Here is a 26,527-nt window from a genome sequence, read left to right as displayed (position 1 = left end):
TTATGATTCTGAGCCAGTTATCATTAGAGTCTACGTGTAGACTCTCTTTTCCGGTGGTGGGCGAAAGTATATTCTCTCTTCCGAATTTGGCATTAAAGTCTCCTGCTCAATCAATCATTTTTTAGTCAGTCTCCGATATAATGCGTGAACCCTAACAGGAAATGTCAGTGAAAAATACTTTGTTTTATTATCAAGAAACCTACTTTAATTTTCACAAAATCTTGATACTCAACTGTTACACTTAATTATATACTAAAGATATAACTGTTCGGTTTTTAGATTGCTCCATACGCAATAAAATTTCCCGATGAAGACGAAGATGACTGGGATACATCCAAAGGTGTCAGAAGTATGGGTGTGGCATACGTACCAGAGCACACAGTATCAGCTTTTACCTGTATTTCAGCACCAGACGGAGATATAACTGATTATCTCAGATTACCAAATATTCTAAAAAGAAAAAATAGCTTTCGAACTGATGAAAAACTTATGAAGGTATGTAAATTAAAGTTGTTTAAAATTAAAGAGAAATAAACGTTTTCACAATATTTGTTTATTACTAGAAAAATTCCATATTACTAATTCTTTGTTAACTTTTTAGGAAGCCGATCTTCAATCACTGAAAAATTTCATATACCTTAAAAAGCCTCATGTGATAGCAGTAGGGGGTGAGTCCAGAGAAGCCTTAATGATCGCTGATGATATCAGAGGAGTAATAAATGAACTAATAGAATCCGATCAATTTCCACAGATTAGGGTTGAAATTATTGATAATGAATTAGCAAAAGTGTACGCAAATTCCATTAAGGGGACGACTGATTTCAGAGATTATCCGGAGTTGTTGAGGCAAGCTATTTCATTAGCGCGAAGAATGCAAGATCCTTTAGTTGAATTTTCCCAATTATGTAATAGTGATGAGGAGATTTTGAGTCTTAGGTTTCATCCTTTACAGGTTAGTATTTCACTTTTAGGTAATTATTTATAAACAAATACATAGTTATTAATTATATTACGAAGTTGTATAAAAGAAAGATTATAATATTCTATGCTTCGTCTCCATAAAAAAAATGCATTGTTTTCTTCAACTTAAATTCCCTCCCAGGTGGGACAGTGATTGTAGACAATACACGGTTCATTATGATTTACTTTTTTCCAGTTTTTCTTTTATCTGTTGCTCAGAGAGTACGGATTCACTTTTTATTCTACCATTGGTTATATTATCTGTCCTGGTTAACATTTCTGTCACAATTACGAGCTGATTACTTTTGTCTAAGGCTGGGATACATCCTTGAACGCCGCGCGAATCATATACGATTCACGCTTATTTTACTTACAGGACCGCGTGAATCACAATTACTTCGCATTGATTCTTCTTTTTAGGGTGTCTGTCCGTTTCGAACGATGGCGATCATTCTAGCTATGATGACTTTGTTGGTTGCTATACGGAGTAGCTGTGTTGACCGTGCTCTCAGTTTAGCAAGCCAGGATATTCTTCTTTGTCCTGGGGCACTTTTTCCTTCAATTTTAGCTTGCAAAATGCATTGGAGTACCTCATACCTGCCTTAATTTCTGATTATATGTCCCAAGTACTGCAGCATACGGTCCTTCACGATGTTGACCAAATCCGCGGTTGTGTTCATCCTCCGTATTACCTTTTCATTGGTGACTTTGTCCATGGTATCTTCGGGATCCTTCTGTATAATCATAGACAGAAGCAGTAAGTACACGTAACTCATAACGTTGCTCATATGCTTATAAATATTTAAAATTTTGTTATATTAAACATTTGCTAGGTTGCAACATTTATCTGTTATAACTTCCAATGCATACATATGATATTTTTATTGTTCACGTGAATCTTTAATATTGTTATTACAAATAAATTAATTTAGAGATGTACCTATGGTTTTTGTTTGTAGGAACAAGTCCAAAAAGAAGAACTACTAGAAGCTCTCTGTTTAGAATTTGTCAACAGAACAAATGAAGTAGGTGTCGATATAAACCTTGCCGTTCAGCAAATTCATAAAAGTAGTTTAGTTCAATTCATATGCGGTCTAGGACCGCGTAAAGGACAAGCGTTACTTAAAGTTCTGAAACAAACTAATCAGAGGCTTGAAAACAGAACTCAATTGGTTACATTTTGTCATATGGGCCCAAAAGTTTTTATTAATTGTTCTGGATTCATAAAGATCGATACTAATAGTTTAGGAGACAGGTAAGATTGGTTATTTCTAAATAATGTTTAATATGGGTTTGCAATGCAGTGAACTCTCTCTTAAACGGATGAAGTTGGGTCGCATAAATGCAGATGTCTAATGTTTAAAGGAAAAAAATAAATTTGCAAACTTAAAATCCCCTTAAATTCTCCTCAATATAAAAATATTTCGATGTCTCAATTTTAATATTTATATCTTGATTCAAGAAGTCAACAAGATTCCATCAATTTCCGTGTAAAATAGTAACTTCCGACTCTTCTTCTGACACAGTGTTTTTGCCTACCACATAGGTATTACTATGGGGGGTTGAAAATTGGAGACAAATTATTGGGTCAGAGATAGGGCAAGCAAAATAAACGAAACTTATGCGAACGGCGCTCAGGGTTTATTTGGAGAAACTGGGCCGTGGACAAGTGAATGAAGCAATGGGATTGGATTGGGGCAACTACAAAAATGAAACAAAAGGGTACTTACATGAATCTCCTGGACAAATGGGCAAAAAAACGCAAGAAGGTCCTCTAGCTATTTAAAATAGGGACGCCGCTTCGAGGAAACTTCCTGCTGGATGAAAGAAAAGGTTCTTCTGTCCTAAAAAACACAAAAGGGAGGTTAGGGATTTTTTTTTAAAATAAATAAACAAAGTGGTTTAGGGAAAAGAATTAAACAATTATTACTGTCTCTCCACAAACAGTTACAAATATAGACAATAACAAAATATTATATTAATAGTTACAAAGGTAAATACAAAAATAACAAAGAAACACTTACTATGTCCTATCCGTTTACAAACTCTTAGAAGTTGGAGATACTACAAGACTTACAATTGTTACTGGGCTATAAATTGTAGCAGAAATAAATTACTACAAATAAAGAAATAACTTTTTAAGTGAAACCATGTATAGAAGTTAACCTTCTTTAAAAACAAAACAAAAACAAGATCTGTTATGATTGGGTATTTATCAGATGTCAAAAATAATAATGCTAGCTGTCATATGTCAAAACTAAATCTTAAAACAACAAATAATATGACAGCTATGGACACACCCTACATTCACAATTTTAATTATTACAATTTCTTAAATTTTAATGAAAGCAATTATTAAAAAAATGTCTATTTTTACTTTAAAAGTTTAACACAAAAGAGTTACCTGGATTCCACTAAAATTTCCTTACTTTACATATTTTCTGAGGTTGGAACTGGAGATTCACTGTCACGCAAAAAATTGCATCTATAGTCTGGGACGTCGACCAGGGATAACAAAATGAGGATGTAAGCTAGCACTGGAACGCAAACCTTGGAAAACTCGTCTCCTTAAAAACTCAACAATGGAGCATGTGGGTATCTTCCGAACTTGTTGAAACACGCCGCTTTACAAATCTCTCATATGAGAGAGGGCATAGAAAATAAAAAAAAGTGGCTGCTCTTTTCAGAATTGACACATTACTTTGAGTATTAATCACTTTTTCTAACAAATTTGCCGGTTTTTTCCGACCAAACTAAACACGTCTGCTTTTAATGGGCCATCTTCCAAACCTAAAACTTTCCCCTCTACCTCGATCTGTGTACCGGCTTCTACCGTTTTCCCGGCCCCTAAAATCTCAATACTAACATATACAAATAAATAAAACCATATTTAAAGTCGCAGTTACAAACTGGAATTTGGAATTTTTTCCTTTACATCACAATGTAAACAGAGAATTGGTGGAATATTTATACTCGGGCCAGGGACGAATTTTTATACCTTAAATATTAAATAGTTTAAGGAATTTTCTGCATGCTACAATAGGTGTACTTAATCCAGCTTTAAGAAAGTAAGTGCTGATACTATTTCATTACACTTTCTTTTATGTAGTTACGATACAGATTAAAACGTGTGTACCTACCAATGCAAAGTGCTCTGTAAAATCATGTCCTATTGACCAGTAACCTTCGAATCAAAAACTTACTTAAACTGTATTAGTTATGTCTTTAAAATGTTTTATGATTCATCGATAAAAGGAATGGCATTCAGATATAGTGCTTGGCTTTAGAACTATCAGTTTTATATTACAAAATGCTAGTTTTTTGCACCATTACCATTTTAGATAATTTTTCTACACGGGATACCTTGAAACAATGGCAGTATTTTACTTTTTGTCCGACTACCAGACAATCATGAAATTGGCGACAAAATCAAACAGCCATGAGTTCATCCGTTACTATTGAGTGCAGAGAAATCAAAAGGCTAATAGGTACCTTTTTGGATTAGGAACGGATTTGATATAAGGAATTCCTTATTCGAGTAAAAAAAAAAATAAAATCAAGACAAATTGCAATAACAATTAACAATTGTTATTCCAATTCGCAATCATTAATAATAGAAATTTAATATCAACCCAACAAAAACGCCATTATCTTAGAAATGGGAAATATCAACAGTCGGTACAGTATAAATCCCGATGCACGCCATTACTACGTCAAAGATCTACGTTGACATTGTTGCCAAATTACAAAAAAAATTCCTGAATTCATTTTAAATCAAATATATCACATAAATATTGCAGAAGTGGATTAAACAACAAAACAAATTAATATTCAATGTAAATAAATAAAAAAATTAGAAATAGAAAACAAGAATTAAGTAATAATCTTACGTTAAAAACAATTTGAGTCGCTTGTATAGTATAAAGAAGTAAAATAGAATAAAAATCAATACTTTTTTTATTAGATTTTTAAATAATCAATCTTTTTTATATAATTTGTGAACAATATAAAAAATGTGTGATGTTTAAAAGTTACACACTAGTACATGCTTCTGCCTTTTTAAAAAACTCTGTTTCATCATTAGTTTAAACCTATAAAAAATGAAGCTTAATTTTAATGCTCAAAGATCCCTAAGATGATTTACTTACTACTCACTGTCTATGTCACAACTGAAATCACTGTAACCGTTTATATTAATTATAATAGGTATAATTTCCTGTCTATCTAGTATGTGCTCTCGTTCATACCACTTTTTAATTACATTTTCTGTATGAATCATAGAATTTTGCCATATTTGGGGTGAAAAAGTTTCTAGAGTTTCTTTCCACATGTTTAAAGCATCACATTTTTTATAGCCATCTCTACCAATATGTCAGCTATAATAGTTTTTGGCAGTTCCCTATATTAATTCTATAGAATTGAAAAAACAGTGGTATGGTCGCAGACGTAATAATTTATGGCCATTTTGTTGTGCTAAATCATCAACAATGTATTTTGGAGGTGGCTTGTTTCTAAAAATAAATATTGATAACCTGAACTATAGGCGTACTTACTGCGCAACAATCTACAAAAGCTCGTTTTTCAACATTGTAACAACATTAAACGACAGTTTATTGTTAGTTAACCAATCTAAACGACAACCACTAAACAGTCCTTTTTCCTTCAATTGAATCCATAAAGAAGTCACATGTTCTTCTGAAAAGAATTAAATTTGATTTCATGTTACACAAATCTGTTTAATTTAATACACTTTATGATACCAAATGAAAAGTATATTTACTTAAGAAATTTTTAATTTCGCTTGTATTTATTATTTTAGTATTGGTAATTTTCTTAGGCCTCTTACGTTTTTTGGGTGGTGATGTTAGAGGTGTATTAGTTTTTACGGCCTGAGAGATAGAATTTACAGTTGAAATATGTAAATTTAAAGCTGCAGCTACACACTAAAACAAGAATGTATATTTCAAGCATCGGCATAAACATATAAAAAATACATACTTTAAAAAATACATTACATACTTTCCTAACAGCAGTCAACGGTAGCATGGGCCGTTATAAATGGGCCAAAATAATGAATCAAAGAAGCTACCATCAATTTACAACGACTATTTAACTTCTTATGTGATATTTTGGAATTAAATCACACTAATTTTGTTTCAAAAACAACAGAGTTAATTAATAGTAAATAATAAAAACAATTCTGAAGTGTCAACACCACAATTGTCAAATAAGTGTTACCAATGTATGCCAAAATGTCACCTTCATTCGATCTCAGTTAAACTGTGATCCGGACAAGTGTACTTCATAAAAATGCTTTATAATTCACTTATACAAATTAAATGAAATAATTTATCTTGCTTCAAATATTAGATTTGGCTAAAAGATTCTAAGAAGGAATAGACCTACGACTTAAATATTTTGTGTTGGTATCATGTGGCGTCACTTACTATGACGCGGATGACGTGCATTCAAGATTTACGACGTCAGAACCCCAGAGCGTTGCCAAAACATCAGAATAGTTAGTAAGTGAGGAGTTTTTAAAATGTCAACTATTATATTAACAGTCAATACACTTAGTTTTAAGACTACTGCAACACACTAAAATACATAAGAAAACATTTTAATACAAAATTATATATTCTTAATTCTTTAACTTACCTCTTTTAGAGGATTAATAGTAAAAACGTCCCTCCATTATTTCTTCTTCAAAATAATCTATCTTATATGAAAACTTAACAGCTTTCTACAGACTATTTAGTTGTTTTGGCATAGCACAATCACAATACACAACAATAATTAGTTTTTAAAGCTATTAATCTAAATTTAATATGTATTTGTAAATACAATTTATTAATATATAATATATTATGATCAAATTGTGTAAGAAATCAAAACATAAACAAAATTCTTACTCTAAAAAGCGGCAACACTTTATACAATTTTGTCACACGCTGAACTGTCATTAAAATTTTAAGTATTCCCGTATCAGTTGCGTACAATTGTCTAATCTATTTAATTAAAATTATTATTTTGTGGAATATTAGACTTAAAGAGTTATTTCATAAAATTTATATTAATAGTAATAACAAATATTTATGGTTATTTAATCAATATAATTTTAAAATACCCAATATAATGATGATTACATTTTTCTGATTATTATACTATGTTGACGCCTATGAAAGATCGAGCAGTTCCGTATGGGTTTCGTATTATTAGCTGTGTTAGGAAACTTTGAACTCTAAGGTTGACGTTCCGGAAATTTTAAATATAAATGACGTCACTTTATATAAATTGTGACGTGCAACGTTTTTACTTTGAAAAATGGTATATATGGGTAATTCAACATCAGCTATGCAAAGTTGGTCAGGCAACCACTCTTATATTTATAACTACCGATGTTGAGAGTGTCCATTTTGTGTAGAGGAAGTATCCATTGAATAGAAATGTTTGTTTAGAGAGATTTTACTGTAATTCCCGTTTTAAAGATTTTCAAATAAATGGATAACTATTAAAATTTTCTTCTGTTACAGTACTGAGGCATATGTTGAAATATTGGATGGCTCTCGAGTTCATCCCGAAACTTACGAATGGGCACGAAAAATGGCTGTGGATGCTTTAGAATATGACGATGACGAGGGAGCTAATCCTGCGGGCGCTTTAGAGGAAATTCTCGAGGCGCCAGAGAGGTTAAAAGATCTTGACTTGGATGCCTTTGCGGAGGAATTGGAAAGACAAGGATTTGGTATGTTTTATTTTAATTTTTGTTGGAATGAATGTGAAATTAAAGCAGAAGTGATTAATCTACTTAACATTCTATCAGCAGCCATGTAACTTAATACCAATTAAATAACATTTAAAGGGTTTCCACCCATATATTTAGTCGCTTTAAACATGTATACCTAGTATCAGCACTGAAGATGGAATATTTATTACCACAACGTTCTTTGATTTAGCCCTAAAGGGTTCTTTTTAAATTAGTATACCTTTTATAATATATACATAAATATATATCGGACAAGAGGTTGCAAAATAAACATACATAATAGTGCAAAGATTCCTTACAAATACTGTGAAGACTCAACTGTTCTAGCCTTTGCTTTAATTCCCTTTCAATATTTCCTACTAACACCACATCAAAATTGGATCCAAAATATTTAGTCCAATAGTAATGAGAATAAAGAAATAAGATACCTGGCCTAATATTGGTTTTTATTCCATCATACCGTATGTCTCATTATATTCACATACTCACCGGGAACTTCCTTATTATCGACAACCTCTTGATATGAGAGAAAAATACCATATGAGCGTTTTCTGCTCGCTGCCTTATAATGAAAATTGCATCTGTTGTATAAATCAAAACTGATTTTCGAATATTTTAGTTTTCTCACAACCCGTCTATCAATTACTCTCTCCCGTATTTTCGTGAGAATACATACCATCATCGGAGTACATACCATCGTCAGAAGAAAGATAAGAGAAGCCAAAGAAAAACAAAAAACAGAACAATGTCAAGAAATAGAGGAGTATCAGAGTCGATATGATAACTTTAATGTCCATCATAAATGAAAAATAACAGATGATGAAGGTAATCTTACCATAACCAAAGAAGATAAAAAGAAAGTATGGGAAGAATACTTGGAGAAACTTTTCCACGACCAGAACAATACAAGAACCCACCATTGCAGAAAATTCAGGTTCCGAAATCCTACCAGAAAAATTAACGGCAGCCGTCAGACAGATGAAGGATGGAAAAGCACCGAGACGTGATGAAATTCCTGCAAAACTGTTGAAGCTATTAGATGCAGAACAAATAAATATAATTGAAATATTTAATGAAATATACAAGGCAGAAAAATACCAGTAGAGTGGCTCAAATCGGAGTTCGTACCATTGCCCAAAAAAACAGGAGCAAAAGTTTGTGAAGACTATAGGACCATAAGCCTAATGAGCCATCTGCTGAAGCTGTTTTTAAAAGTCATCCACAAAAGAATTTACCGGAAATACGAGGAACAAATTGCGCCCAGTTTGGATTTGTGAACGTAGTTGGTACGAGGGAAGCTTTATTTAGCGTGCTGGTATTGTTTCAGAAATGAAGAGATCTCAGCTGTGATGTTTTTGCATGCCTGATTGACTACAAGAAGGCTTTCGATAGAATCAGGCATGAACAAATGATAGAAGTGCTGAAGAGGACAGGGATTGACGAAAGAGACCTAAAAATAATAGCTAACCTGTATTGGAATCAATTAGCGGTGCTCCGAATAGATGGAGAATATACAGATCAGGTCAAAATCTTACGAGGAGTGACACAGGGGTGCATAATTTCATCACTGATATTCATGTACTCGGAGCACATATTTGAAGAGGCTCTAAAAGATATTGAAGAAGGCATCTCAATAAATGGAGTTCAAGCTCAATAACCTGCGGTATGCAGTGGATATAATAGTGTTTTCCAATACCATAGAGCTGCAAAACTTAATGAACAAAATAACGGAAACAAGTAGTACATATGGATTGGATATAAACAGCATCAAAACCAAGCAAGGATCATCAGCAAGGAAAACATAACTGGAGCAAATCTGTATGTGAACCAAATGAGAATTGAACGTGTCTCACAGTACAACTACTTGTATTATACAGAAGGATCCTGAAGATACCATGGACAGACAAAGTCACCAATGAAGAAGTACTACGGAGGATGAACACAACCGCGGATTTAGTCAACATCGTGAGGGCTGTAAGTTGCAGTACTTGGGACATATAATCAGAAATCAAGGCAGATATGAGCTACTCCATTGCATTTTGCTAGGTAAAATTGAAGGAAAAAGTGCCTCAGAATGAAGAAGAATATCCTGGATTGCTAACCTGAGAGCATGGTATAGAAAGACCTCAACACAGCTTTTCCGTATAGCAACCAACAAACTCATCATAGCCAGAATGATCGCCAACGTTCGGAACGGACATGGATCATAAGAAGAAGTATTTTCGTGGCGTCAGTCATTAGTTTAATGACCTTTTAGTTTGTACTATTTAGCATTTGTGTATTTAGTATAGAGTGCATTTAAAAATATTGCTAACTTATACTTATATACAATATATTATACAATATACAATATTATACAATATTTTATAAACCACGGACAATCTGCTAGACACATTTTTTTTTTAATTCTATAAGGGCGAATACATCCGTTTTAATCACTTATCACGTTATTGGTATCACCTTAAATTCTATTGTAGAGTAAGAAATGAAGTTATACATACAACAGTACAAGAACTGGTATAACATTTACTTGAAAAGTCACATTTGCAGCTGGTTCCTAAAAAAACTTATATGACTCTTAAAACGTATTTTGTAGAAAATTGAGCAGTGTATTTTGAAGGATAAATACTTATTATTTACATATTGTCACTGTGACTGCCGAATCTTAAAATTTGTCAGATAACTTATTCTGTTCAACCTCAAAAAATGGCTCAACATGCTAGCAAAGAACTAAAAGCAAGAATTGTAACATAAATTTAGAAATTAGAAGATGGTTGGTCACTATCTGCCGTAGCGAACCATTTTATTGTAAGCAGAACAACAGTTTTTAATATTAATAAAATATGGAGAGAACAAGAAACTCCAGAAAAGAAAGCAAGGTTCTGTAAGACCAAAAATATCTATCGCTCATGAAGATCGTACGCGTTTGGAGAGATTTGAAGAGAATACTTTTGAAGTATTGAAAACTGCAAGAATTATGTCACAGTTTCCGGAAAGAAAGACAACAACTTGGCGCAGAATTAAAGCATCGCGTCTTAGGTACCGAACTGCAGCAAAAAACAAGCTCTTACACCACAACAGAAGCAATCAAGACTCATATTTGCTTTAAACCATCAGCTACAAAATCAAGATTTTTGTTACAGGGTAATATTTACAGATGAGAAAATTTTTCAATCTTCTAAAAAGGGTAATATTGGTGTGTATAGACCAGATAATAATAGATATAATCCTCTATATGTTGATAAATATCGAGCAGCTGGTCATTTTAGCACCAATGTATGGGGATGGATTTCATCTAGAGGAATGGGAATGGTATGGCGTATTGATGGCAGGTTTGTTAGCAGACTTATTTGAATATTCTAGAACACATCATGTTTCCCAGTGTAGAACAGTTGTATCAAGAAAACAATTTTATCCTCCAACAAGATAATTGTCCTGTTCACACTGCAAATATAATAAACCAGTGGCTCCAGAATAACAACATCGAAACCTTACCATGGCCCAGCTACAGTCCAGTCCAACAAAATTGAGAATGTTTGGGGGGTTATTATAAAACGGGTGTATCGGCGTAATTTTATACCTCAAAATGCTGAATATTTGTGGCAGGGTATACAACAGGTTTGGGAAGAGCTCTCTGAAGAAGACAATTTCATAGTTCCTTTAACGCAGATGGACCGAAGACTACAAGCTGTTATCAATGCTGATGGAGATATTGCAAAATATTAATGTTATTTTTATATACCTAAATTTAGTATATGTAGTTTTGGTCTTCCAGACCCTCACTTTATTTCGATAGTTTCTTGTTCCCTCCATTTTTAATTAATAGAAAAACTGTGGTTCTGCTTATGTTAAAATGTTTTGCTGCATCTGATAGTGCCCAGTTATCTTTGGTTACAATTCTTGCTTTAATATATTGTTGAGTTAAGTCGTTTTTTTATTCGTTAATAATAATAAAAATAATAACAACAACCCTATTTTATGTAAAAACTATCATTTATATACTCTTTATAAAATGCAGGAATTCAAAATAATATCAAAATTTAGACTGAATGAAAAAGACAGTCAAGATTTCATTTCACGTACAAATCGTCTATGTATCTGTTTATACGTATTTCGCTTTAATAGAGCTCATCAGAACAGTTATTCATAGGCGTTCTCAACGTGAAAAATAAATCTTTTCTGTCTTTAAGAAGCAACAATAAAATGGCTTCGAAACGGACGCAATAGCGACATCTGATATTAAATCCGTAAAATAGTTTCGAAACACAATTCAGATAACTGCCTTAATCTGAGCCTTCTAAAAATTGCAAGGCATAGCCAGACGTTGATAAAGATGTTAATAGAGACATGGGGAATCTAAAATTTGCATTCCACGACATGTCTCCTCAACTAAGCAGAAATCGTTAGCGAATTGGTTTCTTGTACTCATACAGAGTAGATCCGAATAAAATGAAAAAGGAAGTCAAGATTTCATTTCACGTACAAATCGTCTATGTATCTATACGTGAAATGAAATCTTGACTGTCTTTTTCATTTTATTCGGATCTACTCCGTATGAGTACAAGAAACCAATTCGCTAACGATTTCTGCTTAGTTGAGGAGACATGTCGTGGAATGCAAATTTTAGATTCCGCATGTCTCTATTAACATCTTTATCAACGTCTGGCTATGCCTTGCAATTTTTAGAAGGCTCAGATTAAGGCAGTTATCTGAATTGTGTTTCGAAACTATTTTACGGATTCAAAATTGAGACCTTAATAATTATTACAATTTATAAATTAACATATATGTAATCACTTGTTTGTTGTTTGTTTGTTTATTTTACTATTTGTCTGTCATAATAAATATAATATAATGTCAGACCAATTAAATACACTGCTCAAAATGATCAAATCTTACTAAGAATCGTATCAGTTTTTTTAGGAACCAGCTGTACTTTGACTTTTGGAGTCAAATAACATGAATAAAAATATAATATCCTAATGCCTTTATAATGTATTATTTATGTTTTTAGGAAACAAGAGTATAACATTGTATGACATTAGAGCAGAATTGAACTCGCGATATAAAGATTTGAGACAGCCTTTTCGTTCTGCAAATCCTGAAGAACTATTCGATATGCTTACTAAAGAAACTCCCGAAACATTTTATATTGGAAAAATGGTTACATCTACCGTGTTTGGTAAGTCAAATTATCTAGTATTATCATTTTGTTTATTTTAAAATACGTGCAATTTTTGACTGGTTCGGCAAAAATGAGAAGCCTCTAAGAGCTGTTAAGATAACATTCTTAAGGAATGATTTTTTTTTATGTCAACGTCCAGTTGAACATATTTTACACAGATTGGTATACAAAAAATAGTTTTGCAATATGTAATTGCTTTGTGCATATTGTTTTTAGGTATTGCAAGGAAAAAACCAAAACCAGACCAGCTAGATCAAGCTAACCCGGTCCGTAATGACGAAACTGGCTTGTGGCAGTGCCCCTTCTGTTTGAAAAATGATTTTCCTGAATTATCCGATGTATGGAATCATTTTGATGCAGGCGCATGTCCTGGTCAAGCTACTGGAGTTAAACTAAGACTGGATAATGGTATTTTAGGTACGTACAACTGCACAATATTCCAAAATAGCATTGGGTAAAATATTATTTAAAAATTCAAATCAAAACTTCATCATCAAATTAGTAAAGAGACGTTATTAGTGCGAAGAAGTTACTGTTGGCTATAATTACAAAACAGCTCACTAATTTAACACCTAACTGCATGTTTCTTTTATTTTTCATAAAAAAAGTCTATGATTACAAACTTGATTTCAAGATTACGGTAAAAATATAACAAAAATCCTACTTGGTTAGTTTTTTGTATTTTTTTTTACTTTTTTTTGTGTGTCATATATGGCACACTATGCATTAAAACAAGATTCAACAAGTAAAATTAATAAAAAAAAAAATGACGTTTATTAGTTTCTAATTATAATAATTATTCAGTGTGAAAGTTGTAAAAACAATTTCTATCTTTGTTTAAGCAAAGAAAAACATTACACTTCTCGCATTTTATGAAACTTTTTAAACCACAGGGATATTTGCATCTTTGCCTTTCACTACACCATAATGGAAGATGACCATATCCATCTGTTAGTACATCTTGCATTGGAATATCGGTTGCGGGACCCCTTCTTTTCTTATTTTATAAATTTTCCATAGCTCCACACGACGACCCCTTTTTCTTCTTCTTTTGGTGCCTATCCTCTGTGGATGTTGGCAATCACATTGGTCCATACAACTTTGTTGACAGCTGCTCTAAATAGATGTATGGTAGTCATTCTTGCCCACTGTCTGATGTTCTTCAACCACGATGTCCTTCTGCGCTCTTGAGATCTTTTGCCTTCTAACTTGGCTTGTAAAATTAGTTGAGTTAGTTGATACTTCTCATTTTGAATCACATGCCCTAAGTATGTCATCTTTCTGATTTTCACGATACGCATAATTTCCAGATCTATTTTCATACGTTGGATCACGGTGTTGTTTGTAACATGATGGATATAGGAAATTCTGAGCATGCGGCGGTATAGCACCACATTTCGAAGGCTTCTAATCGTTTGGATGTTGCCTCCGTCAAGGTCCAGGCTTCGACTCCATATAAAAGGGTAGAAAATACGTAGCATCTTAAGACTCTAGTTCTTATATCAATGTTCAGGTGCATATTACATAAAATCTTCCTGTGGCGATTAAAGACAGCTCTCGCTTTTTCTATACGACATCTTATTTCCTGTGAGTGGTCCCATTCCTTATTTAGGCTGCATCCAAGATATGTAATTTTGTCGATTATTTTCAAGTGTTCATTATTACACGCATTGACAGTCATCAAATCAATAATATGGAAAAATATACGTGTGTACCATTTTTTGGATCTGAGTGTGATCCTTTAATATCCCAACATTGAATCAAGGAGATCTACTCCCCCCCCCCCCCCATACACTTGTAGATCGTTACAGCTTTTGGACATGGAACCACTATATGTGTCTTATCCTTTTTCGAAAACCGTTTAACTTCAACTGTTGGCATATGTCCAGCATATGTTGATAAAATGTTTACTAATTTGTTGTCATATCATGTAACAACAGATATTTTTGTATCATCAATTGTGGCGACTTTCTCTACCATAGCTCTTCGGCCGTTCTTTTTTAATTCAGCCTCTTTTGGCATATTTCTGTTTGGCTTTCTGTTTATTCTAACTGTTCCTAGTGGTAACATACCCTGTTTCGTTAGATAAATTAGCAATGGGACGCTGTTGAACCAATTATCAAAAAAAATTGTGATTTATAAGTAATGGTACTGTTAGTGTTAACCGAAGAACCAAATTTGAACTTACCCCTAAATCAGGAAAATCATCGGGTATAACATTAGTTTGGCTTCCTACAAAAATTTCATAATTATAGGAAAATCCGCTGACACCACTAAGAACAAACGCCTTATATCCATTTGTGGGGTTTTTGCGGATTATATTGTTTTATAGATGAACGCACCTTTGTTGGAATTGAGTAATTGACTCCTTAGTTTATTTATTAGCGGTCGAAGTTTATCCTGACCAGGATTACCGGCAGCAATAGCATCGTTATTGTTCGCAAAATGTAAAAAACTTTTTATTTCTTCCCATCTATTGCATGACATAACATCTGAGATCAATCGATGATTCAGGCTGATGTTCCAATAACTTCTAGCGCCTGGCAATTGTACTATTGACCTAAATACAGGTTTCTAAGAACTGTTGTAGGTCATTTTCAGAAAGTTTCAAAGTTTGATAAATTATATCTTTGATCATCTCATTTAAAAAAAAAAATTAAAAATGCGTAAGGGGAATCCGCTTGTTGCAACTCCGGTGGCAGGTCAGTAGAACCGAGAAATCTTAGATCATCAGCTGATGTTACCATATTTCCTTCTTTCCAAGTTGGATGATTTTTATTTCTATTCTTTATTAGATTACGTCGTAATTCGTCCAAAGAAATATCATCTTCGCTATCCGAACTGCTTTCTAAATCCGTTTCTGGGATAACGATATCTGATTCATTATTATCTATTATATCATTTTCATAGTCTGATTTTGGGGCTAATATAATATGGGAAATATTATCATTTGTTAGTCCTTCGTCTTCACTACCATCTGGTATGTCCAAGAGTTTCACCATAAAACTTTTTGGATCCATTATCTAAAATAAAAAAATAATAATACCTAGTTCAGAACGCATATTATAATAATAATAATAATAATACTTTATTTCCTTTTTGACAAATACAATTTGTATAGGATCAGTCACAGTGTAGAAAACAAAATTAGTAAATATAAATGTAAATCTAAAATTACGCTAAACCTAAGATTACAAGACAAACACAAATAGAAATAAAATTATGTCAACTACTAAAATATTCATCAACAGAATAAAACGTATTCTGCAGTAAAAAATCTTTTAAAGTTAATTTAAATATTTTCATATTCTTACATTTTTTTATTGGCTCGGGTAACTTATTATTTATTCTTTGACCTATTATTTCAGGTGAGTAAAAATGCATATTTCCTTTGGAAAAAGGCACATGTAATTTTTGATTCTGCCTTTTATTTATATTGTGAATTTGACTATTAGTTTTAAATTTCTCAAGATTTGAATGAATAAAAACACAAACTTCAAAAATATATAAGCACGGCACAGTTAAAAGTTTATATTTAGTAAAATTACTCTTACAGCTAGTTATTCGAGGAATACCAGCAATACAACGGACCATTCTCTTTTGAGATAGAAAGACTTCACTGAATTTACAAGAACTACCCCAAAATACTATGCCGTACCGCAAACGAGACTCCACCTGAGCATAATACAGCATAATTAGCTGTTTTTCACTTAGTATATATTTGAGGTTTCGAAGTAGGTAGCATGCTGAGTTTATTTTGGAAATAATATCATCACATTTCCTTTTCCAATTGAGACATTCATCAACATACAAACCCAAAAACTTTAGGCATTGAACTTTTTCAATTTGTTTAGAATATATCAATAGTTCGATATCTAACAGATGTTTCTGTCTATTGTGGAAATGAATAGCATGCGTTTTATCCGCATTAAGATGTAAGTAATTTGAGGAAAACCAATAACTAAGATCACACAAGAGTTCGTCAAATTTATTTTCAAGAGATAAATGTGATTTATCTGATATAAGTATTGAAGTATCATCTGCATAAAGTGTAAACTGCACAGCAGAATTTAGTGAGACAATATCATTTAAGTAAATAAGAAATAATATTGGGCCAATTAGAGAATCTTGCGGAACACCCATATGAATGTAAATGTAATCTGATTTGCAAATATTTACTGATTGTTATGATACATCTGTTAAGGAGACATACTGACGACGTTCTGATAGGTAGGATTCTATCCATTTTAGAGAGAGATCTTTTATTCCAATATTTTCTAATTTATTAATGAGTAAGGTATGATCGACATAGTCAAATGCCCTATTGAGGTCACAAAAAATCCCGACAGGGCATTCATCCGCATCAATACAGTTAGTTAAAGTCTCATAAAATGAATGAACTGCTGTATTTGTAGACTTACCTGCCTGAAAGCCATGCTGATATTTACTTACAATACCGTTCTCCAATAAATAAGAGTTTAATCTGTTAAGATAACAGTATTCAAATATTTTCGAAAACACTGAAAAGGGACAGTTATTGGGCGATAATTACTAATATCTTTTGGATCACCTTTCTTATGTACAGAAACGACTTTTCCCACCTTTAGATAATCCGGGAAAATACCATTGCAAAAAGACAAGTTTATTAGAAATGTTAAACGGTGATGGTATGAATGGAATTACTTTTTTTTTAATAAAAATTGAGGTATTTCATCAAATCCACACGATTTTGAAGATTTCAATTTTCCTATCAATAATTCACTCAGCTCATTTGGAGTGTAAGGACATAATTGTAAAAAAAATTCATTTTCATTGTAAGACGGTTTCCTTAAACTACTATTTTGATGACTGGGAATTTTAGAACGTACCTCAATTGGAGCATTCTTAAAGAAAACATTGAACATCTTAGCAACAATAGGGCATTCCTCTATTACACAATTTTCATCTGATTTTAGGCATATATTTTTCCTTCCATTATTGTCAACATTATTAGTCACGTCAGCAACAAGTCTCCAGGCACTTTTTGTAGGATTATCTGATGACGAAATAATATTCTGGTAATAATTTTTCTTTGTCAAACATAAAAGTTTCTGGTGTTTCTTTTTTTCTAACTTGTAATATTCACGAAGACACGGACAGGATCTAGATAAAACATGCAAGTTTTTTAAGTTATTACCTAGATAAGCATACTTCAGTGTTTACCCATTTTTTACGATCATTTATAATACGTTTATTTTGCAATGGAAAATTAATGTTAAAATAATACGAAAAAATATCAACGAACACATTAAAAGCCAAATTAGTATCAAGTATGCCGTAAACAAGATTCCAATCTTCCAGCACAAGACTCATAACAAAATTATCTTTCCCACTCTCAGAAAAATATCGCTTTTGACAAAACATAGGTAAGGTCGATATATCGATTTCAAGTTCAACTAAAACAGTTCTATGATCGGACACAGTGTTGTCAAGAATACATGATGTACCTAAATTAGAAAAATTTACAAAAATATTATCAATTGTTGTTATGCTGGTATTTGTTACTCTTATCTATTAATATTATGAGCGTTTACATTTCTCTTTACGAATATTCCTACACCACCTCCTCTTACTGAAGAGTTTCTACAATAACTACTACTCATAGTAAATCCATCAATGTATACATTATTAATAGAGTTTCATATATTGTGCCATATATGAAAGATAGTTTTACACGACAGTGCATATTATGGCATATATGGCACAAGCATATTTTTGATCAAAAAATACCAAAATATAAAGAAATACGTGAAAATACTGACAGAAATTCTTTCTTGAAGGTCTATCCTTGATGTCACTATTTTTTTTGTACAAAAATATTCACTATTTTTTTTTGTACAAAAATATTCAGTAAAAACTTCGATAATTGAATATCAAATGGCACAATTCTTATGAACAGCTGTCAGACCGCGGGCATTTTCAAATTTTCATAAAAGTTCACTTTGCTGCATTGAGATGGCGCTTTATTACCGGTTATACGAAATATGTGCTCTATATGGGCATGTCATGCATAAATACTTTAAAATAAGATTCGATCTCTAACGGTTAGGTATAGAACTAAGTATTGTGCCATATATGACCCACTATGCGGTAAGGGGTTAAAATAATCTTTTTTTTTTTTACAATTTTGAGGGTTTAGATTACCGAATTTAATTGTACAGGATGATAGTGTAAATATCTGTCAGTATGGGTTTTTTTTCCGTTTACTGTGTATACTATGTTTTTGTCTTCTTTTTTTATAACTAACATATCCAAGAATGGAATTTTTTGGTTATTCTCCCGTTCGTATTGGGTGGATATTGTTGCGTAATAAAATGACTTGCGTTCTTGGGGTAAGAGTGCGCTGCTTCTGCGTATGCTTGTAGCTGGTTAGACAGAAATTTGGCCAGTGGTTGTAATCGTGATCAGATATATGTGACTATTGGTCGTAATGGTAACCCTGCCTTATGCGATTTGTATGTAACATCTAACCCAAATTGTGACTACCTGTATAGTAAGTAGATGAAGTACGTCGAAACCTTTCTAGTGTTACTGCAAAATAGCTAAACCACAACTCTTCCTTATTTAATGTAGCCCCTATTTTATATTGTTAGTATGCTTTGATTGAATATTAAAATATACTTATTGTGTTTTACAGGTTATATTTATATAAAAAATATAAGCGACAAACCAGTCGCTAATCCTGAAGAAAGAGTAGGCATAGGACAATTAATTCACTGTAGAATAATAAAAATAGATGTAGAGAAGTTTAGTGTTGATTGCACATCGAAATCTAGCGATCTTGCAGATAAAAATCATGAATGGAGGCAAGTATTTTAACAAAGTTTGTGTCATTTGGCAGTTGCTAATTATTTTTATAACATTTTAGACCTCAGCGAGATCCTCATTATGATCAAGAACGTGAAGACAAAGACAATCGAACGGAAGCCGAGAAGAAGAAGGAGAAACAGCGTATGACGTACATTAAGAGGGTTATTGTTCATCCGGCGTTCCATAACATATCCTACGCCGAAGCCGAAAAATGCATGGTTAATATGGATCAGGGTGAAGTTATCATTAGGCCTTCGAGTAAGGGTGCGGATCATTTGACCATTACTTGGAAAGTGACTGATGGAATCTATCAACATATTGATATTAAGGAACAAGGAAAAGTTAACGCTTTTTCTTTAGGTAAGTATGTATTAGACTATTAGAGGAACTGTAAGAATAATTTGTTTTTTTCAATGAAAAATGAACAGGTTCAATCGTGAATAACTCAGAAGGTATTAACTTTACAAAAAAATTCATACAACAAAAATTTTTTAAAATCAGGCAATCTATCTACATTCATGTTTATTTTGATTAAACAAGTTTTCGCCCCCTCGAAGGGGTGGCTTTCATCCCTAGAGTAAAAGTGCACTTCGGTACAGTGTAGATTTTGAAGAAGGTGATCAATACTACCTAAATCTAAATTTTCAAGAAAATCGACTTATAAGTAATAGTAATAATATGGAGTAATAAAATTCCACGCAAAAACGGTCCATGACTGGACTATATATTTTTTTATTATCTTAGACTTGTGAATAAATTGATCATATATTAACCTGCTTTCAATAATAAATAATTCTCAAATTTATCTTAAATACGGTTTTTTGCATGGCGGCTCATTAAAAATCCTATTCATCATCACCATCATCCAGCCATCATGTATTACGTCCACTGTTTGACATAGGCCTCTCTTAAACTCCTCCATTCTTTACGATTTTGTGCTCTTTGTTGCCAATTTTTGGTGATACGCCTGATGTCGTCAGCCCAACGTGTAGGTGGTCTTCCTCTACTACGTTTGTCTGCTCTTGGCCTCCAATTTATAATTTTGCTCGTCCATCGTGAGTCATACATTCTCGCTACATGGTATGCCCCGTTTCAATTCAGTTCCGTTATGCGTTCCACAACATCAGCAATACTCGTCCTTCTTCGCAGATCTTCGTTTCTTATTCTGTCCCGCAACGTCACTCTCAGCATAGACCTTTCCATTCGTCTCTGTGCCACTCTCAATTTCGAAGCCGTAGTCTTTTCTTTTGAGGCTAATTGGTATGTTTGCCCTAAGTGTCTCACGCAGTTTTCCAAAGAAATACGTATATTTCTCCAGTTCTACCACTTTGCGTTGAATAGTTAAATGGATGTTGGGGACCATATTTGTCATAAACTTAGTTTTGGTCAAGTTCATTCTGAGGCCCACCTTCGAACATACAAGTCCAATTCATTTAACATATCTGTGGCTTCTCCTAAATTATCTGCGAAACGGAGTTGGTTAAGCGTTTCGCCGTCTATTGTTACCCCTCTGTGATCCCAATCGACCATCTTAAAGCCATACTCTAATACCATTATGAATAATTTCGATGACAATGTATCTCCTTGCCTTATCCCACGTTTTATTTTTATTGGTCGGTTTTTATCGTGTATCTTAACAGTCATAGTGGCATTTTTGTACATAAAGTAAATAAGTTCACTATACCTATGGTCGATCTTGCTCTCATTCATTGCTTCTATAAGGCTGTCTATTTCGATCGTGTCGAACACTTTATGAAAATCTATGAAAGTGAGGACAAGAGGTTTGTTGTATTCTATAGATTTTTCAATGAGTGTCTTTACCGTATAGAGGTGATCATTGGTACCATAATTTGAACAGAATCCTGCCTACTCTCTCGGTTGGTGTAAGTCTAATTTTTTCTCCAATCTTGATGTCACTAACCTAGTGAAGAGCTTGTACAGGGTGACAATTGGCAATAGGACGATTTTGAACTAAATGGTAGGCAAGAAATTTGCAAGAAAATACTATTTTATTAACATCAAAATGAAGCTGATATTATGCCATTTACAATCTAATTAAATATGGAAAATAATGTCATCAAGATGGTGACGATCACGATGGATTCAGTTTTCGATCCTCTTTATGAAATCTCCATAAAATCCTCCATAACAGGCTCTAACATCGCTCGATCAATAGTCAGAATTTCCTGTCGCATTGCGTTCCTCAATTCGATCAAATTACGAGGCTTGCTAGCATATACACAACTCTTTAAATACCCCCATAGAAAAAAATGACATATTGACAGGTCTGGAGACCTTGGAGGTCACGGCAAATCTCCGAAACGTGAAATGAGTTGTCCTGGGAACAGGTTGCGGAGAATATTCATTGAAGCATGGGCAGTATGTGCCGTGGCACCATCCTGCTGAAACCACACATTTCTTGGGTTTATCCCTTTTCTGCGTAGTTCTGGAACCCAAGAATTTTGGATCTTGTCAACGTAGCGAATAAAGTTAACGGTGGCGGTATGGCCAGCCTCTTCAAAAAAATATGGCTCAATAATGCCTTTCGGACCAATGGCACACCACACTGTGACTTTTTGAGAATGTAAAGGATGCTCATGGAGATATCGTGGGTTTTCAGGAACCCAGTACCTGTAATTCTATTTATTAACGGTTCCGTAAAAATGGAAATGAGCTTCGTCGCTCATTAGAAGATGCTGACCTAAGTTATCCTCCAAAAGAACTTGCATTTTCGTAGCGAAATCCTCACGTTGCTCAACATCTCTTTCCGTTAATTTCTGAACATTCTGCAATTTGTAGGGGTGATATTTTAGGTCCTTATGCAACATTTTTCTAAACTATTCCCGATTAATGTTTAGCTCAATTGCATCTTTTCGGGCGGATCGTGCAGGGCTTCTGACGACGGCATCTCTCACTCATTGTATGTTTACAGGAGTTCTTACTGTTCTATTCGGACCTTGTTCCTTTATTTTCATGACACTGCCTGTTGTTCTAAAATTCTTTATCCATCTTAAGATGAGTGCGAAATAGCCGCTGTGTAGCGACCACTGATTCTTGATTTCGGATAAACGTATCGTATGCAAACGTGCCATGTTCTACCATCCACTGCTTCATGTTTACTGAAATGGCACACTACTACAGAGGTAGTAACGCCGCGCTTGTCCCACTTTCATCCCCTCAAACTTCGTACTATGCGTTCTAAAAACATCCGGCTCACGATTGTCACCCAGTATATCTTCTTCTTTTGGTGCCTATCCTCTGTGGATGTTGGCAATCACGTTGGTCCTTACAACTTTGTTGACAGCTGCTCTAAATAGATGTATGATATCATTCCTGTCCACTTTCTGATGTTCTTCAACTACGATGTCCTTCTGTGCCCTTGAGATCTTTTGCCTTCTATCTTGCCTTGTAAAATTAGTTGATACTTCTCATTGCGCATCACATGCCCTAAGTATGTCATATTTCTGATTTTCACGATACGCATAATTTCCAGATCTTTATTCATACGTTGGATTACGGTGTTGTTTGTAACTTGTATACCCAGTATATGTGGTTGGCTAATAGGTCTATTAGCCTGTTAATCCTATAATAAAAAATCCTATTAAAAAACAATTATTTGCCCATGAGCTGTCACGGGCTTATGCCAGAGTCCTGTCTTATTTTCATTACAATTAGAATATTTAGTGTTCGTTAAGATTTTTTTTTTTTTTTTTTTTTTTTTTTTATTAACACCTGTGCGGTGTTTGTATACTGCTATCTGGTCACAAATGACCAATTATCAGTTATTTTCTGACCTAACATAATAACAGCAAATGATTAAATCTAAGGCTTACCCTATGGCTTACTCTTATTTTATCTATTAACTAATGCACTACAACTAACATGCAATAATTTCACAGCACTATACTCTGCTTTTTACACTAAACTGTTACACATTTACACTAGCTCAAATGGTTTTGTCCTTATGAGTCTTCTCTTTAGTTCAGTGTTGTCAAGAAGCTGGATTGCCTCGACATTCACATGACTATGCAGCCTCTGCTCGTGACTTGCTGCTGTTCTCTTGATTATTTCGATCACAGTTTCCATACCCAGGTCCTGGTGGAGGTTGCTGTTACGGATATACCAAGGAGCATCAACAATGTTTCTCAGTACTTTGTTTTGAAATCTCTGGATAATATGTATATTACTAGCTTTGGTACAGCCCCAGAGTTGGCACCCATATACCCATACTGGCCTCAGTACTTGCTTGTAGATGGATAATTTATTATGAATTGATAATGTTGAATTTTTTCCAATCAGCCAATACAATTTCTTATATCTAATATCAAGCTCCCCTCTTTTCTTTTTGACATGGACTTTCCAGCGCAGCTTCGCGTCTAGGGTGATGCCCAAGTATTTTGCTGATGTTGCATAAGGAATTCGGGTATCATTTATTCTAACTGGCAAATTTTCTATTTTTTTATTTGTAAAGTTAACGTGTGCAGATTTAGTCTCATTTAATTTTATTCGCCATTTTCTGGTCCAGTTATGTATTTTATTTACTGATAGTTGCAGCTTATCAGTCGCTTCTTCACTAGTGTCTCCTATCGCCAGTATGGCTGTATCATCCGCGAAGGTGGCAATAGTATTTTGTTCTAGCTCTGGAATGTCACACGTATACAATAGGTACAGGACCGGACCTAAGACACTCCCTTGTGGCACGCCAGCTTTGATCTCACTTAAGTCGGTGTAAACTTCTTCTTCTTTTACTCTGAAATATCTATTCGCAATGTATGATTTCAAGATTTCTGAATACTGTTTAGGCATGAGCGTTCTTAGTTTATAGTTTAAACCGTCATGCCAGACTTTATCAAACGCCTGTGCTACATCCAAGAAGATTGTAGAGCAGACTTTATTTTCTTCTAATGTTTTTTCTATTATATTCGTTATTCTGTGAACTTGATCTATAGTGGAATGTTGATTTCTGAAACCAAATTGATGATTTGGTATAAGATTTTTTCTTTCTATTATTGGTTTAATCTTTTCAATAGAAGTTTTTCAAATAGTTTTGACATCACCGGAAGGAGTGATATTGGTCGATAGGATGTCACTTCATTAGGAGATTTACCTGGTTTGGCGATCATAATTACTTCGGCTACTTTCCAGAGTCTGGGAACATATCTCAATCTAAAAGCAGCATTTATTAGGTGTGTCAGCTTAACTATGGCTTTTCTTGGTAAATTTTTTAATAATTCGCCTGTTATGAGATCATATCCTGGAGCTTTCTTAGGATTTATATTCTCTTTTATCTCTGTTGATACTTCTCTAAGTGATGTTAACGTTATTCTTTCTTTAGTTTGGAATGGTTCTTCCCATCTCAGTATTTCGCCATCATTGTGGTTGGGTTTGAACGTACTTTCTAAATGATCTGCAAATCGTTCTGCTTTCTGTTCGTTACTTCTAGCCCAGTTGCCGTTTTCCAACTTGATAGGAGGAGAATGAATAATTGGTCTCTTCATTCTTTTTGTTGCCTTCCATAAAGAATAATCTGTGTTTTGGTCAGCTGTTAAATTACTTAAAAAAGAATTAATTGTTGAATTTTTTATATTATTTATCTCCCTTTTTATTTTTTGTGTAGCATTATTTAGACTAGTTTTGTCTCGTGGAGCTCTATATTGCTGCCATTTTTTCCTTAACTTCCTTTTTTCTACTATGAGTCCTCGGATTTCTTTTGGATAGTTGTTCCCTTTTGTTCTAGAAGTTATTGTGGGAGTATTTTCCCAAGCTGCCTGTTGGATATTTTTTATAAAGACTTCTAATTCGTCATCAAGTTGCCTCGTGTTTCTCAATGGCACAGCAAGATTAATTTTGTGTTCTAGGTTTATTTTGAAGCTCTCCCAGTCAGTTTTTTTATTAGTCAATATTGGATTAAACTCTTTTTTAATCTCTGATCACTCACCGATAATTTTAACTATGAGTGATACAGTGATTAAAAAAGAGTTCGTTAAGATGTCTCGGATTTTTCTTTCGTCCCTCAGTGTATTTTTTCCCACTTCTCTAAGGCTCTTTTCTGTTTGTGAAGAAAATATTTCCAACTTATCCATTTTCAAAACTTTAGAACTTTTGTAATTGAAGCTATTTTACCACGGGAATGATCGGTACCAACTATTTTTCTTGGTGAAATGTCCTTAGCATTTCCCATAATTTTTCTACGTTCTATGTGATTAAAAAATAAGACATCCCAATTTTAATTCGCCGCCCCTCCCCTACCGTCAAAAACGTCATTGTAAAGATTTCAAAAAATAACACTTGAAAATAGGGTTTTTCGCATGTTTCAAGAAATCTCTATCTTCTCTGAATATGGAAAATACTTCGTCTCATGTTATTTTAAATTTTTTTTTTGAACACACGCTGTTTAATGATGTAGAAAGGTAAAACAGTTATAGGTACAGGTAATAACCTGAAAACCTGGTTTTTTGGTTAAACGATGGTTGTATTTGCTTCTTTGAGGCCTGAAATATTCTCTTCCATATATTTTTTTTAATATGGATTGGAGACGCATTGATTTAGGTTGTATTGATCTCAAAGATTATAAACTCGCAAAAAAAATGTTCTAAAAGACTCATAGACTTCAAATTATATAACCTATAAAAAACCTTAAATTCATCTATTTTGAAGTATATAAAATGGGGAAAATCTCTAAAAACCAGTTTTTCGGATTTTTGAAGGTAACGCACGTTACGAAAAAATCTGGAAAAATTCAGAAACATGTTTTTTAATAAAATACA

General features: G+C 33.5%; 1 protein-coding gene across 1 annotated transcript in view; it reads left to right on the top strand.

The window, feature by feature from the left end:
- Spt6 (transcription elongation factor Spt6) overlaps positions 1 to 26,527 on the top strand; it is an 82,626-nt gene that overhangs the window by 39,168 nt on the left and 16,931 nt on the right. The window contains exons 15-22 of the mRNA XM_072537856.1: positions 280 to 495; positions 602 to 952; positions 1,920 to 2,215; positions 7,494 to 7,705; positions 12,741 to 12,908; positions 13,128 to 13,328; positions 19,588 to 19,756; positions 19,819 to 20,120. Of these exons, the coding sequence (XP_072393957.1) occupies positions 280 to 495; positions 602 to 952; positions 1,920 to 2,215; positions 7,494 to 7,705; positions 12,741 to 12,908; positions 13,128 to 13,328; positions 19,588 to 19,756; positions 19,819 to 20,120 (1,915 nt within the window). The remainder of the gene's footprint in view (positions 1 to 279; positions 496 to 601; positions 953 to 1,919; positions 2,216 to 7,493; positions 7,706 to 12,740; positions 12,909 to 13,127; positions 13,329 to 19,587; positions 19,757 to 19,818; positions 20,121 to 26,527) is intronic.

Source organism: Diabrotica undecimpunctata, chromosome 7 (genome assembly GCF_040954645.1).
Source record: "Diabrotica undecimpunctata isolate CICGRU chromosome 7, icDiaUnde3, whole genome shotgun sequence".
NCBI lineage: Eukaryota > Metazoa > Arthropoda > Insecta > Coleoptera > Chrysomelidae > Diabrotica > Diabrotica undecimpunctata.
The sequence above is the reverse complement of the archived record's forward strand: the minus strand, read 5'-3'. Positions and strand labels throughout refer to the sequence as shown.